Here is a 15,879-nt window from a genome sequence, read left to right as displayed (position 1 = left end):
ATTTATCTTTTTCTGGAAGATATGTGCTAAGTTTGTGCTTTTGCCTAAGGAGATAAACAATTATTTACATATGTACCAAGTACTAGCTGATTTTCTTGATAGAAGACAAGATAAGAAAGCTTGAGAAATATGTCATTTGCTAGGATATGTTAAACACCTCTCCTTACAGAAAAAGGAAAATAAAGATCAAATTAGTGATTCGTAACAATTTAAATTTAGCAGGAAAGTTTATTTAGCTTCATTCTTTATATCTTCTATGTGTATCTTATTTCTTTTTTTGAAAATATTTTTCTTTATTTAATATTTCCCAATTCTTAAAAACATTCCTTTTTAAAAAAAAAATTGAGTCTCAAATGCTCCCCTTTAATCCCACTCCTTCCTCCTCCTTGAGAAGGCAAGCAACATAATATCAAGTGAAGTCATATAAAACATATTTTAATATTAGCCATGTTACAAAAGAAAACATATCAAAAAATCCAACCCCACAAGAAAAATGAAGTAAAAAAAAGTATGCTTCAATCTGCATTGAGTTCATTAGATCTCTCTGGAGGTAGATAGCATTTTTCATAAGTCCTTCAGAATTGTCTTGGATCACTGTATAGCTAAGTCATTCATAGTTGGTAATCATAAAATATTTCTGTTTTTTGTACAATATTAAACTGGTTTTGCTCACTTTACTTTGCAGCAGTTCATGTAAGTCCAGGTTTTTCTAAAAGCATATTGCTCATCATTTCTTAGAATACAATAGTATACTATATCATAATCGTATACCACAATTTATTTTGCCAAACTCCAATTGTTGGACATTTCTAATTTTTTTCTACTACACAAGAGCTGCTATGAATACTTTTATACAATTATGTCCTTTTTCCTTTTCTTTGAGCTCTTTGGGATACAGACCTAATTGTGGTGTTTCTGGGTCAAATACTGACTAGTTTCTAAAACAATTTCAGTAGAAAGAATAATGGATTCAAAATGAGAGAATCTGAGTTCTAATCTCAGCTCTGCTGTTTACTACCTAGATGTCTTTGGAGAAGTTATTTAATGTTTCTGGAGTTTTTTCATCATCTCTAAAATGAATTGGTTAGACTAGGTAATATCTGAGGTCTTCCCAGCTTTGGATTTATCCTAAGATTCCATTTATATACAGGCAAAACAATATTCACAAGGGGACACACAACCTATTACTAAATCTGGAGAACAAATGTTTTTGGATAGTCTTTGACAATTTCTTTTTATGCAGATGAAATCAGGTTAAAATGAACCAAAAGACATTACAAAAGGATAGCATGCAGTTTATTTTATTTTTTATTTTTTGGAGTTTGAAAACAATTATTTCTTTTTTTAAAATTTTTAATAGCTTTTTATTTACAAGTTATATGTATGGGTAATTTTACAGCATTGACAATTGCCAAACCTTATGTTCCAATTTTCCCCCTCCTTCCTCCCACCCTCTCCCCAAGATGGCAGAATGACCAGTAGATGTTAAATATATTAAAGTATAAATTAGATACACAATAAGTATACATGACCAAACCGTTATTTTGCTGTACAAAAAGAATAGGACTCTGAAATATTGTACAATTAGCCTGTGAAGGAAATCAAAAATGCAGGCAGGCAAAAATATAGGGATTGGGAATTCAATGTAATGGTTCTTAATTATCTCCACATTAATTATCTCCACATCTCCAATAATCTCCAATTATCTCAAATTATCTCTATAATTAGTTCTTTCACTGGGCGTAGCTAGTTCAGTTCATTACTGCTCCATTGGAACTGATTTGGTTCATCTCATTGCTGAAGATGGCCAAGTCTATCAGAATTGATCTCGCATGCAGTTTAATAGGAAAAGGAAGAAGAGCACCACTAACTTTTGATAGTCAATTGATAATCAATAAACATTTATTAAGTGCCTACTATGTGCCAGATATAGTACCAAGCACTGGAAATATGAAGAAAGGAAAAAGATGGTCAGTTCTTGTCCTCAAGAAAGCTCACGATATAATGGAGGCAATAAATAAAAAATTAAGTTCAAACAAACTCTATACAGGATAAAGAGGAAATAGTTAACAGAGGGAAAGACACTAGAATTAAGAGTAATTGGAAAAAACTGTAGAAGGTGGTATTTTAGTTGGAACTGAAGGAAACCAGCACAATCAGCAGACAGTGAAGAGGGAGAATATTCCAGGTAAAGAAAGCAGCCAGTGAAGATTCCTGGAGAGAACAAATGGAGGGTCTTGTTTATGGAATAGCCAAGAGATCAGTTTCAAAAAAGACAATGAAGCTAGTTTGGGGCATATTGAATTTAAGATGGCTAGTAGACATCTAATTTGAGATGTCTGAAAGACAGATTGAAGGTCAGTGGATAGAGTAAAGCTGGATAGGTGGATCTGAGAATCATAATCATAGAAATAATAATTAATTCTATGGAAGCTGACAAACTCACCAAATGAAGCAGTATAGAGGGAGAAGAGAAGAGCATCCAGGATGGAGCCCTTTGGAGGCAATGAACTTGATGGGGACTCAGTGAAGGAGACAGGCAAGAAGCCATCAAGAAAGGTAGGAGGAAAATAAGAAAAGATGTTTGGAAAGAAGAGAGTATCAAGAAGGAGAGAGCAATTAACAATGTTACAGACTTAGAAAGGTCAAGGAGAAAGAGGACTGAGAAAATACATTAGATTAGGCAGTTAGTTCATTAATAGCTTTGGAGAGAGCAATTTTGATGGAATGATGAGGTCAGAAGCTAAATTATTAGAGAGGAAGAAATGAGGAAGTTGAGGCATCCACTGTAGACAACCTTGTCAAGTAGTTTTGTCACAAAGCACAGAAGAGATATAAGATGATAGTTAGTAGGGATGATAGATCATAGGGATGAAAGGGTCATATTCAGCTTTGATTTCTTTTGAGCTAGTTCACTATCTTTTTCACTCTGTTCTCTGCCCTCCTGAGCCACTTCCCAGTCACAATAGCGGCTATAGGATCTCAATGTGATGATCTAGTGACAATTAATCTAATTCCCTGTACCTTAGAGATGGGTGCAATTCGATTGATTTTATATACTAAATGTTCTGAGACTTCCATAGTTGTGTCTGGGGGAGGCACAGCCTCCTAGGTGCTCTTGATATCTCAAAACATTACAAGTCATTGATTAGTAGCTATTTGAATTATAGGCATACTGCTTAGGAGGAATTAACAAACCTTCAAGGCTTGTGCTTTGTAAATTTAAATGTAAAATATCAAGGCAAATCCCACATTTCTCCACATTTAGACAGAGTGAGATGATCATAGAGTGAACACTGTGATGAAGACTTGAAGGATCTCAGACAGTGCAACATAGGTATTAATAAGTGATACAAGGCTGTGTGCTTACTCCCATGCTTTTTAGCATGATGTTTTTAGCCTTGTTGTCAAATGTCTTCAATCAAAGTCAATTATCCCACTGATGGTAAAATCTTCAACTTGGAAAGACTTAGCCAAAATTAAAGTGAATAGTGTTGGTGAATGGTTTTTTGTTTGCAGATGATTGTGTCCTCAATGCAGCCTCCAAAGCAGATACAACAAAATATGATTCTCTGCTGCTTGTGCTAACTTTGACCTAACAATATTTTAAGCTTTAAATATTATTTATTTAGCTGAAAAACCATGAACTGGTTGGGTTGATGGGCTCTCTGGCTGTGGGTGTCTATGGACACTCAATACTGCCTGAATTAGCTTGGGGACAGAAAGGAGGATGACGATACATCCTTTCCTTCCTATTCCACCCAGTTCTTGGAAGATTCAGGGGATAAAGGACAACTGTAAAGCAAGAGTCAGATTGTGGGAAAAGCCCAATTTTTAAACCCACTGGCCTAACAATTAACATGAAGAAAACACAGGTACTTCATCACCCAGCCCCACACCATATGTAAGAACCATTGGTTACAGGAAATGGAGAAGTTTTGAATCTGTGGACAAGTTCACTTACCTTGGCAATATCCTTTCCAGGGATGCCCACATTGATAATGAGATTGACACACTCATTGCCAGAGTTAGCTCAGAGTTTAGATGTTCCAAAGGAAAGAGTGGGAGAGGAGAGGAATTAGATTGACTGCCAAATGAAAGAACCCTGTGATGACCTCATTATTGTGTCCCTGTGAAAACTGGACAGTCTACCAGCACCATGCCAGGAAACTAAATCACTTCCATTTGGATTGTCTTAGGAAGGTTCTGAAGATCGTCTGGTAGGATAAAATACCAGACACTGAATTTTTCAAACTAAAATGCCAAATTGTATGGCAGAGAATGTTATTTTGTTGGACTGGCCAAAAAACCTATTTTGTAGAAAACTCACACAGGGCAAGCACTCACAAGGAGATCAGAAAAAAGTGATACAAGGACACTCTCAGGGTCTCTCTTAAGAACTTTAAAATTGAGTTATGACATGGGAGGCACTGGTACAGGACCACCTAGCATGGCGTGCCCTCTTCATAGAAGATGCTGTGTTCTATGAACAAAGTAGAAATTAATTAGCCCCAAGGAAATGTGAGATGCACAAAATTAGAGAAGCCCCCCAAATGTTCACAGGGACTATTTGGGTCCGATCCATGGCAGAGCATTTTGAGTTCATACTGATCTGATGAGCCACAGTTGGACACATTAACTTGACTCAACACAGACTTTAACAATTTGGTCCTCTTTGAGAATGAAGGAGAACAACCAATCAAGCAAACACTTTGTCTAGGCCAGTCAAGGTGAACTGCTGTAGTCAAAGAGAGAGAGGTGAGTCATTCTGAACAAAGTCCCCATGTGTCCTGTTGTGGAGCAAGTGAGCCTCAGCTAGTGACAGACCTGGTGGAGAATAGCCCACACAATGACCTCCACATGTAGTGACAGCATCAGTTCCAATTTTTAAAAAATATGAAAATATTCAATGGAAAAAAAAACATGATTATCTATGTATCTAAAGGTGTGTCATTTTGTTGAAGAAGAAAAATGAAGAGCTCATCAGACAAATTCAGATTAGTAGATTTATGTTTCTGCATTCTTGCACTCATCTGAAATTTCTGTGGCTGAAATGATGCCATTTGTATGCCAAATGATGCCATGATAACCACTAGGCTTTGCCACAGGCCCTAGAAAATAACCACCGATATTAGCTAAAGGCAAATTGTGGTATTTGCTCTTCATCTTCAAAAGCAATTTGCTTTGTTCTTAATACTCCAGAGATTTTATTGATTAATTGTTGTAAACCGTTGTTGTTAGCTGTGCTGCTTCAAGTGAAAGTTTTGGAGAGACAGATTCAGCCTTGGTGTCAAGAAAAGCTTTTTAATCTTTAGAACTAAAAAAGGGAGAAGGGGAATAAGCCGAAATAAAGGGGGTATTTGGCTGCCTCAGATAGGTTTTCAAGCAGAGTGTAGGTAGTCACTTGTCTGCTGTGTGGTAGGAATCATTGTTTCTGCTCTTCCAGTTTTCATTCCAATTGCCTCATTAAGTAGCCTTTGCAAGAGAGGAGAAATGGGAATGTCCATTAAAAGGAGTTTCTCGAATTGCACATGTTTAACCTATGTTGAATTACTTGCTATCTAAGGGAGGGAGTGGGGAGAAGGGAGGGAGAAAAATTTGGAACATGGTTTTGCAACGATGAATGTTAAACACTATCTTTGCATATATTTTGAAAATAAAAAAAACTTATAAAAAAAGAATCACTTATTAAAATGCAAATATCCTCTGGAAAGGTTAAAAAAAGGAACTTTTCTCTGTATCTGTTTCTTTGTCTCAGTCTATCTCTTTGTGTGTGTGTGTGTATGCTGTCTGTTTCTGCCCCTGTCTGTCTTTCTCTGTCTCTCCCAGCCTCTATGTGTGTCTGTGCACATGCTGTCTGTCTGTCTCTGTCTCTTTGTCTCTCTCTGTCTTTCTGGTTTTCTTTGTCTTTCTGTCTTTTTCTCTCAGTATTCCTTCTTCCCTCCCCCACCCAATCTCTCTGCCTCTGTTATTCATTGATATTTTGTGGGTGAGGAGGCCTGGAGAGTTTTATATTTACTTGAAACATTTATATCCTTCAGTGGAAAAAGAAATGTGCAGTGAGGTTATCTAGTGCTTTGGATCATTGTTAAAAATGAAATAAAAATAATTCGGATTATAGCTACAGGACAAGGAGTGGTAATAAATAGAATTTTGAAATTAATAAAATTCTCCATACTAGGGGAGAAAATGAAGAAAGAATCTCTGTCCTGCTTTTGTTCATTTTGTGTAGGCCCTTGTGTTCACCAGATTGTCACATGTGTTCTAACTTCCTACTGCTATTTCTTTCATTATAAAATGAACACACTTCTCTAGTTATTTCTAAAATAGAGAAAAGGAGAATGGAACTGAATTCACGGTGTCTCATTCCTGGAAACTGTTGCCTGTAATTTGATTTTATAGCAATTATAAGCATTAGCAAAGAAACATAATTAGCCAACCTAATGTATTTTAACATGAGCTCTACTGACGACACATATACAGGCTTTTTCCATTTATGTAATGGAAACTTTTGAAAATGTCTTCATGCAGAAAGAACAATAACATGAGAACCAGGGGTACAGGAGGGGTGGGCACGTCCTGCTTCTCTAAGGCACTGGAAAAATATAAATATACATTTTAAATATTTTTCTTTCAAACTAAATTCATGATTTGACATTTTGTTGTTGTTCAGTCATTCTAGTCATGTTCAACTGTTCATGACCCCATTCGAGGTTTTCTTAGCAAAGATGGTAGAGTATTTGCCATTTCCTTCTTCAGTTCAGGAAACTGAAGCAAACAGGGTTAAGTGACTTGCCCAGGATTACACAGCTAGGAAGTATCTGAGGCTGGGTTTAAACTGGTATTCTTCAGAATGAAGAATATGGAAGCACTTTGGGGAAACTTAATGATTCCTATGAATTATTGTTGTAACTCCCAGCCAGGGGTGTATGGAACCAAATCAGTCCAGCTAGCAAGAACTGCTTATTAAATATTCAATGTGAAAATGTTCATTTACACCTTAAAAATCACCAGGCCCTATGGATTAGAGCTTGATTTATTGTATTGTTGTTTATCTAGACTTAGAAAGGAGCAATTAAAAATGTGTCATGTGAACATTTTTTACCAGAGAGCAGGTTATTAAATATTTAGTAGCATGCCCTTACCCACAACTATTTTCTAAGCTTTGGAAAACCCTTTCAGTAATAGTCTTTTTCTAAATTGTATTCGGCTTATTCTGTAGTAGAAAGAACTTTTAGAGGCCATCTAGTCCAACATCCTCATTTTATGCTTGAATGAATCGATGCCCAAGGAGATTCCAGATCAGATGTATTTATTAAAAAATAAAATTACACTGCTCTCTGCAGGGGAACAAGATAGAAACATATTCTAGGTCTTTCAGTTTGGATCCTAAGAAAAGCAGGATTCTCTCGGTGTTCTCCTGCCTTAATTTTCTTTTTATTTTTTTCTAGCATAACACAGCTGGTGTAAACTGTGAAAAGTGCATTCAAGGTTATTACCGTCCTTATAATGTTCCAGTAGAAGCACCCCATGGCTGTATGCGTAAGTCATCTCTAATTGGGCTTGTTTCACAACAATATTAGCTGACATTAGAAAAACCATCCAAGTTTCATCTCTTTTTTCACAACCTCGGAGTCATCTGTTTCTCTAATTCACTTCTAATTTCTAATCAGTTGCCAAAACTTTTCACCTCTTCCTCCAAAGTGTATCTCACACCCCCCCCCCCTTTTCTCCATTTACATGGCCACCATCATCCTTCATGTTCTCATCATTTCTGGTCTGTCCTACTGCACTAATTAATAAATTGGTCTTCTACCTACTTCTCTCCACTATCCAGGCTATCCTCCATATAACTTCTATATGGATATTTCTAGAGCACAGATTCGAACATGTTGCTCTTCAGCTTCAAGAAGCTCAAATGGCTTTCTCCACTCTAGGATAAAATACACATTTATCTCTTTGGTTTTTAAAAAAAAAATCTGGTCACAGTCTGGGTATAGTATACCTTTCTAGGTTTATTCTTTGTTACTTTCTATCACATTTTATATTTCATCCACATTGGTCATCTTTGCTGGTCCCAGATTCTTCATACCTGACTCCCACCTCTTGCTCTTTAAAATTCCTAATTTCCTTCAAAACTCACCCGCTTTGGGATGCTCCCCTAATCTCCCTCATTGCTCTGAAAATTCCTTTGTAGTTAATATTTTATATCAAATCAACATGCATCTGTTAAGCTCTGTATGTGCTAGGATGTGCTAAGCTCTGGGAATACAAAAACATGTGAAAAGAAAAAGTCCTTGCCTTTAAGGAGCTTACATTCTGATGTGGGAGGAAGGAACAGAAAAGAGACCTGCAAAATAGATGGGGGCACAGAGAAAGTACCTACTCAGGGGCAACTCACCAATGAGGAGGGAAGGGCCACAAGACCAAGGGATATTCTAGGGTGAAAAAATAGCTATAGTATAATGGCTAAGTCCAGAGAGTCAGGAAGAGAGCCTAGAAAGGACTTCGTGCTATTTCACCTCAGTAAAATGTAAGAACCTTAAAGGCCAGAACTATTTTATTTTTAACTCTGAACATCCTGACACATGGTAAATGTTTAATAAAAACTTGCTTACTTTAGTTGGATAATCACTTTTTATTTAATGTCGTGAAAATAGTACATATGTACATATATATGTATACACACACTTTTTTTAGGGTAGGATATGAAGCCTACTAGGTGTTGCAGTGGATAGAGTACCCATCCTGGAGTCAGGAGGACTTGAGTTCAAATCTAGCCTCAGATATTTATTAGCTATGCAAATTACTTAATCCTGTTTGTCTCAGTTTTCTCATCTGTAAAATGAGTTGGAGAAAGAAATGATCAACCACTTCGGTATTTTTACCAAGAAAATTCCAAATGGCGTGACAAAGAGTCAAACAATTGAACAACTCAACAAAAACTTTTAGTGTTTGAGAAACAATCTCCTTGTAAAATTTAATAGATGTGAATCATATCTAAAATAGAAAAAAGCTAGATGCTTTCCTTCATACAGTAAAAATGATAATTTTTGGACTCAATACACAATTTCATCAAGTACTAAACTCTCAGTGAATAAATTAACTCAACCTGTTCATATCTGGCATGTAACAGCAGACAGTTTGTCTAGGGTCACACATCTAAAATGTGTCAGAAGGAGAATCTGAGATGCAGTTCTTCTGGACTCCCACATCAACTCTGTATCTCCTGTTGCCGCTGAACAATTAAAATAATTATAATAGGGACAGCTAGTTGGTGCAGTGGATAGAGCACCAGCCTTGAAGTCAGGAGGATCTTTTTTTTAGTTCAAATCTGGTCTCAGACATTTAATACTTCCTGGCTGTGTGACCCTGGGCAAGTCACTTAACTCCAATTGCCTCAGCAAAAAAAAAGAAAGAAAAAGAAAATAATTATAATAATATTAATAGCCACAATAATAACAATGATATTAGGATGACATTATCCTACATATACTACATTAAATGTTGCCTGAAAAATATCTGTACTTAGTGTATTTGGTTTGCTAAAGGACAACAAATTAATTTTTATTGTTGTTTTTAACTTTGGTCTCTGTCCAGCCTGCAGCTGTAACCCTGAGAACACAAATGGCTGTGAAGAGGGCACAGGTCGCTGCTTTTGCAAATCGAATTTCCAAGGGGAAAACTGTGAGCGCTGTGCAGAAGGATTCTACAACTTCCCATTTTGCCAGCGTAAGTTTGGATTGTTTGCTGGGGAAACTACCTTTTTAGGTGGAAGTTGAGAGTAGTAGATTTAGACTTAGACAATAACTTCCTAACAATTAAATCTCTAAAACAAACAAACAAAAAAGGATTGTGCCAGGAGATGTGGATTCACTTTCACTGCAGATCTTCAGGATGACCAGTTGTTGTGTAGGTTGTAAGAGGGATTCTTGTTAAGGTGGAGTTTGAACTAGATACACTGAAGTTCCTTCCTGTTCTGAGCTTTAATGACTTAGATTTCTGCAGTTGTACAGAATTTAGTGGATTAGGGAAAGGGTTAAAAGAGTTGTACCCCTTTCACAGAGTATTTCAGATACTTTAGGATATTAACACCTGATATTCATAGTTTACACTATATAGTAAAGTAACTGTTTATTTGCCATACACACTGGTGAAGTTAAGGAGAATGCATTGAGATTTTATTATAAATATATCAGAAGATAAGTAAAGAATCTAAGTTTCCCACAGGAAGTTTCTTTAAAACGAATGTATTTTCATAGCCAGATCATAACAATGGCTTTGCAGGTGTATTTTTAAACAATTTAAAAACTTAAATTTATTTCTTTTTTGCTTTTTGTTTGCTTTTTTTTTTTTTTTTTTTTTTTTTTTTTTTTTTTTTTTTTTTTTTTTTTTTTGTATCTCCAGTGCTTACTTAGCACAGTGTCTGATCCATGGGGAATATTTTATAAATGGTTTGTTGACTTTTTACATCCTTTCTCCTCCTCTACTGATCTTTATAAGAAAGAAAAAAAAATTATGCATAGCTTTTTAGAAAATTTTAACTTTTATTGCTATCCTTTGTTTTGACTTCTTTCTTCAACTTCCCTTATCTAGTAGAACAATTCTCGTAAGAAAAATTTAAAAGAAAAAGAGTTACAGATAGATTTTTTTAAACGTTGTATAAGAATATCTCTCACACACAGTTTGCCTTTAATTTTTATTAATTTTATTAATCTTATTTACTCATAGCTTAATTTTTTTAAACTTAGGCCTTAGACTTATGCCCTTTTGCAGAACTGATTAGATTGTCCTTAATGAACCTAATTATTTAAAGAAATGTATCCATGTTTTGTATTTTCAAGTTGTGTGTTTTAGTTAAAACAATTATAAGATCCAAGAGTAACGAGTGGCTATTAAATAATTTTGATACTTTTTGTAACAGCCTTAGATAATTATATATGGACATATTATAACATTCAAAAATAGGTTTCCGTCCTACATTATTACCTCAATGACCCAGTTTATGTTCAGTATTTAATGTAATTGGAATAGGATCAGATGTTGCAATTTTATAAGAGACTATGGAAATAGTTATGGGCCATATAAAAAGTGTAAGTATTTGTGTGAGAGACAATTTTCCCACTGACTCACTGTTGTCTTCAAATGGGGCAGTGCCTCCTAATGCCCTTCAGAGTGGTTATGGTCTTGAGTAAGGCTGTTTTCTTTTAGATCTGATTGAATGAAATAATCCTGTGGGAAAGGATTGTTATATTCTCAAATGTGGGAGTATGAGGGCAAAGGGAAGGGAATATTGTAGCAGGAAAAAAATTTAAGAATTCCTATTCCATTGCTTAATCTCTCAAGGAATAAATCAAACATCAAATATAAGTTAAAAGTTTCTTGAGAGCCCCACACACTCTTCATGGAAAGTACTTATAACTAAAACAAGTCAGAGGTGATCTATTGAATCCAATACTGCAGTATGATAACATTTGCTTTAGTGGGCTGTGCTCCTATTAATCATTTTGTCCTACATAGATGGTAGACTTATTTGAATCTGTATACAAGAATATCTTTGTCTACTTTTGGAAGAAAAGAAAGAAAACACTATATTAAATGCATAGGCATTAGTTAATGACAAAGTGCCAAGTATCTGAGAAATTACAAGTGAATAAATTGTAGTTTTTAGTAAGGGTTTCTTAAATTTTTCCCACTCATGACCCCTTTTTTCTCCAGGAAATTTTTACATGACCCCATGTATACATATATGTAAAATAGGTATACAAATCAAACATTTACTGGTTTTAAATCATTATTTCACAATCTCATATTTATTTATGAGACCCTATGTAGGTTTGTGAACCATAGTTTAAGAAGCTAAGGTTTTTATAGCATATGGGATCTCAGTCTTCCTTTGTAGTCAGAAATCTCTTGAGGGCTTTTTCAAAACAGGAAATATATTTAATATCCCTTTCCTACAGTTTCCTCCTTTTAAAAATGAGTTTAATAAAAAAAATTCCCCTGAATTTACTGTATGAACTTGAAATCTATTCCAAATACTAAAATGAATTGTGTAGTGGGGGATGGAGAAAGTGAATGGAATATGAGTATCTAGTGGTATGGAAAGGAGATGTATGAATAAATTGATCTCTTTGAATGACACCTTACATAACATCTTATTACCTGAGATTTTATTTCTTTAGAATTTGTGATAATTTGATAAAGCTTACATTAAAGTTAGCTACGATTTTTAAAAAGGCCAAGGAGTATGTTTATCTACTGAAGAAAATTATTTTAAAGTTTGCTCTCAGTGTTCATTTATAGAAAACAAAATTTAACTTATTTGTAGAGGGAAACACACTAGCATTCCTCTTTCCTATAATTAATGCAGGACTTCTATTAGGTAATATTTGGCTACTCTGATGTTAGTTACTAGATGCAGATGAATAATATTATATTCCCTTTAAAATGTTCTACTATTCAGAGTTTTCACTCATTTAGAAAGAACTTATCCCCAATTTATCTAAATTAACAAGTTTTTACTCTAATCTCTAATTTCATCTTTCCCTGTTTTTAAATAAATCATTTTTAAAGGAATTCCTATTTATCCTATTTCTACTCCAAGACCAGAAGCTTCTACTACTGCTGCAGAAATAAAAGGCAAGTAACTCTCTCTTTTGTCTTACCTTTCCTAAAAGTATTAAGCTTAATATGTAATTTATTCAACAAATATTTATTAAGCACTTATTGTGTGCAGAGTACTGTAGGTGTTTAATTATAGTCTCTCTATTTTTTAAATACGGAAATAGTTTAGACATCATATTTATTGCCTATTCACTTGTCCTTTTGCCCTCTACTCCCATTCCATTTGCCCTCCAGTTGAATGGAATAACAACAAGAAGGGGAATTAGACACAAAGTAGAAGGTATAGGGAAGACTTTGAAAGCTTCTTATAAAATGATAGAACAGACACAATAAGACCTCAAGAAAAGAACTTTTGTTTCAAAAAAGAACATTGAGTAACAGCATTTCTTGAGAAATATGAATGCAAAAATATTTCAATATTTCAGTAATCTACAATTTCATTAATGTTAGAAAATATTCCTCCACTGACATTGATTACAAACCAGATAACAAGTTAATGGAGTGGTCTTCAGGAATTACTTAGTCCATTTTGGTGATAATTACCTCTTAAAAGATTCAGTTTCTTTGACAATAGACATTCAACTCTGTTATCAATGTAGTTTCTCTTTTGCAGCTTGATAGGACTCAACAAGGTTCATGCTTCAATGGTACAGCCTTCAAAAACCCAGTCATCTCCATGACAGACTGAGAAATTGGAAGGCAAAAATATATATTATAAATCTGGACTTCTTTTAATTGATTATCATCTCTATGGGTCTTAATTTATGGCAATGAACATAAGGTTCCTTGTTACTATGGATTAAACAAATTTGAGCACTAGAGGAATTTGACAAAGATGATTTAGGGAAGGGTTTGAAGACCATGCTATGTGAAGACTGGTCAGTGGAACTGGCAATGTTTTAAGCCAGAGAAAGAGAAGCTTAAACTTTAAGATAAAGAAACGTTACAGAAAACAGATGCCTGTTTTCAAGTTTTGGAAGGTTGTTCATGTGGAAGAGATATTAGATGTGTTCTCCTTACTAGGGATTATGATTTTTTTGGTGACATGGATCTTTTTGGTAGTCTTTTGAACTATTCTCATATAATTCTCAAATAATGTTTTCAAATGCATAAAATTTGTAAGATTATGAAGGAAGTGAATAATATCTAAATAGATGTACATATGTATGTATGTAGAAAACCATTTATCTGTTGGAAAAAGGCCACAATCTCCCACTGCATCCAAGACCATCTTCAGTCATCCTGATCTATATCTGACCCAGATGCCTCTGGAGGAGAAAATGAAGCTGGTGACTTTGTCTAACCCTCCCTTACTTAAATCCAATTCACTTCCACCTCATGATTGGAAGGAAGTGATTTCTTATCACTAGAAGTCTTTAAGTAAAAGCAGTTGTAGGAAATGTTTCCATTCAGGTTTAAGTTAGATCAAATTTCTTCTGCTTTAATTTTATCTGATTCTTTTATTCTAAAAGGAGAGGAAGATGAAAAGGAGTGAGTCGCATAATGGGGAGATTATTTCACTATTTTAGGGGAAACATCAAGAGGAAGGCAAAGGAAAAATGTTCTGTCCAATTCAATCTGCCTAATTGCCTTAATTTTGACATTGGTTAAGAATGTCAGGAAGTTAGATATTATTAGCTCAAATAAGACTTGGGCTTGAAACCAGGGACCAAGAAATGACAGAGGCTCAAGAATACTTCAGCATCCAAATCTATACTAATACACACATGGCTCTCTGGTTGTATCTTTTAAAAATTTATCATATTGCTGATTAACCTTTTGGTACTTTGAGAGAGTGGGGAAAAATGTGACCATGTGAAAAAATGAACCACTATAACTTTTTGAGTGGTAGAGGAACATCGTCAGACTCATACTTTAGGAGTGGCACTCTGGCAGTTCTGTGGAGGCAAATTGGAATTATTTTTTTTTCTTTCTACCCACTCCAGAGTAAGCTGACCAGGTCTCAGGGAATGGTTTGGATTTATTAGAAGTAGGCCTCTGCTTTTATGAAAAGCTTAGGGTCATTATAGAAGCATTGCACTTTTCCAAATTGCACCCTCCTCCTCCTGTTTCATCCTGGAGCTATCTTGTCCATTTGTCCTGTCTGACACAGATATACATACTGATAGGTATACTCTAGAGGGAATAAAGACCTATTGGTAAAAAGCTTGTATTTTGTGATGTAAACTGTAAGTGAATTGAACACTGGCCATCTACTATGCTGTCAATTTCCACAGAATTCTGCAGTTCCTACTAGTCATAAATCTGGGGTTCATTATCCCCAACCCTCTCCCCCATCTATAGCATTTGCCTCTTTGCCTGAACAACGGGTGTGCCCTTGGGGCAAACAGAATGCAAGAGTGGGCAATTTGTTTCCTCTTAGGCCCTCTTGAATTTTGCAAATATGAATGTACTCTGCAAGAATTAATGAGCCCTAACTTCGTCTCCTGAGGAAAAAGAGGGAGCCTTGAAAATAATTTGCCTTTCCCCTATTAAACCCTGAAACCACATCATTGGCACAAACATCAGACATCTCATGCAGCTTATAAGTGGCTAATAAAATTAGTAATAGCATCTGTACACTCCGGAGTAATCTCTGAGTGGATGTAACATAAGGATTACGCTCTGTTGATTTTAATACTTCAAGGAATGCATGATCTTATTGATGTGGGTGCTCCTGCTCCTCATGCACACAACACGCCATCTAGGTCTCCCTCTCTGACTCCGTTCTAGTACATGCCCTTTCCTAAATCCTCCATGGAGGATCTACCCAATATGGAGATATTTCATGGCATTATGCTCCATTAATTATTGCAAATGTGACCTTGGGTCACTTATCATCTTCCTGGAAACAGCTGAGCTTGCATCTGAACTATGTATGAGTCTTTTGGTTTTTTACCTTCATATATAGAAAAAAAGTCTTTCCCAGTGGTACCTGGGTGATTTCAGGTAAATTGCTTGACATCTCTAGCCCTCGGTGGCTCATTTGTAAAATGAAGGGGTTGGACAACCAAAAGAGAACAAGGTCTTTTATGGCATCCTGACTGCTAACCCCAGCTCCCCACAGTATTCTTCTCTACCGCCACCCTCTCCCAATCAGATCTTCAGTTCCTGCTTTGGGATCGTGTTGTTTTAACTGTTCAGAACCCATCATATCTACACTGCCCCAGCCACTGGGCTATACTTTATCATCAACTTAATGGCATGCTATCATGAACAAAAAACTCTCCTCCTCCTTCTTTTTTGCTCTAG

General features: G+C 35.5%; 1 protein-coding gene across 2 annotated transcripts in view; it reads left to right on the top strand.

The window, feature by feature from the left end:
* LAMA3 (laminin subunit alpha 3) overlaps nt 1-15,879 on the top strand; it is a 310,601-nt gene that overhangs the window by 93,347 nt on the left and 201,375 nt on the right. For both annotated transcript variants that reach the window (XM_031946523.1, XM_031946522.1), the window contains exons 9-11: nt 7,452-7,542; nt 9,601-9,732; nt 12,577-12,642. In XM_031946523.1, coding sequence (XP_031802383.1) covers nt 7,452-7,542; nt 9,601-9,732; nt 12,577-12,642 — 289 coding nt within the window. The remainder of the gene's footprint in view (nt 1-7,451; nt 7,543-9,600; nt 9,733-12,576; nt 12,643-15,879) is intronic.

The sequence above is a fragment of the Sarcophilus harrisii genome, chromosome 1 (assembly GCF_902635505.1).
Source record: "Sarcophilus harrisii chromosome 1, mSarHar1.11, whole genome shotgun sequence".
Classification (NCBI taxonomy): domain Eukaryota; kingdom Metazoa; phylum Chordata; class Mammalia; order Dasyuromorphia; family Dasyuridae; genus Sarcophilus; species Sarcophilus harrisii.
The sequence above is the reverse complement of the archived record's forward strand: the minus strand, read 5'-3'. Positions and strand labels throughout refer to the sequence as shown.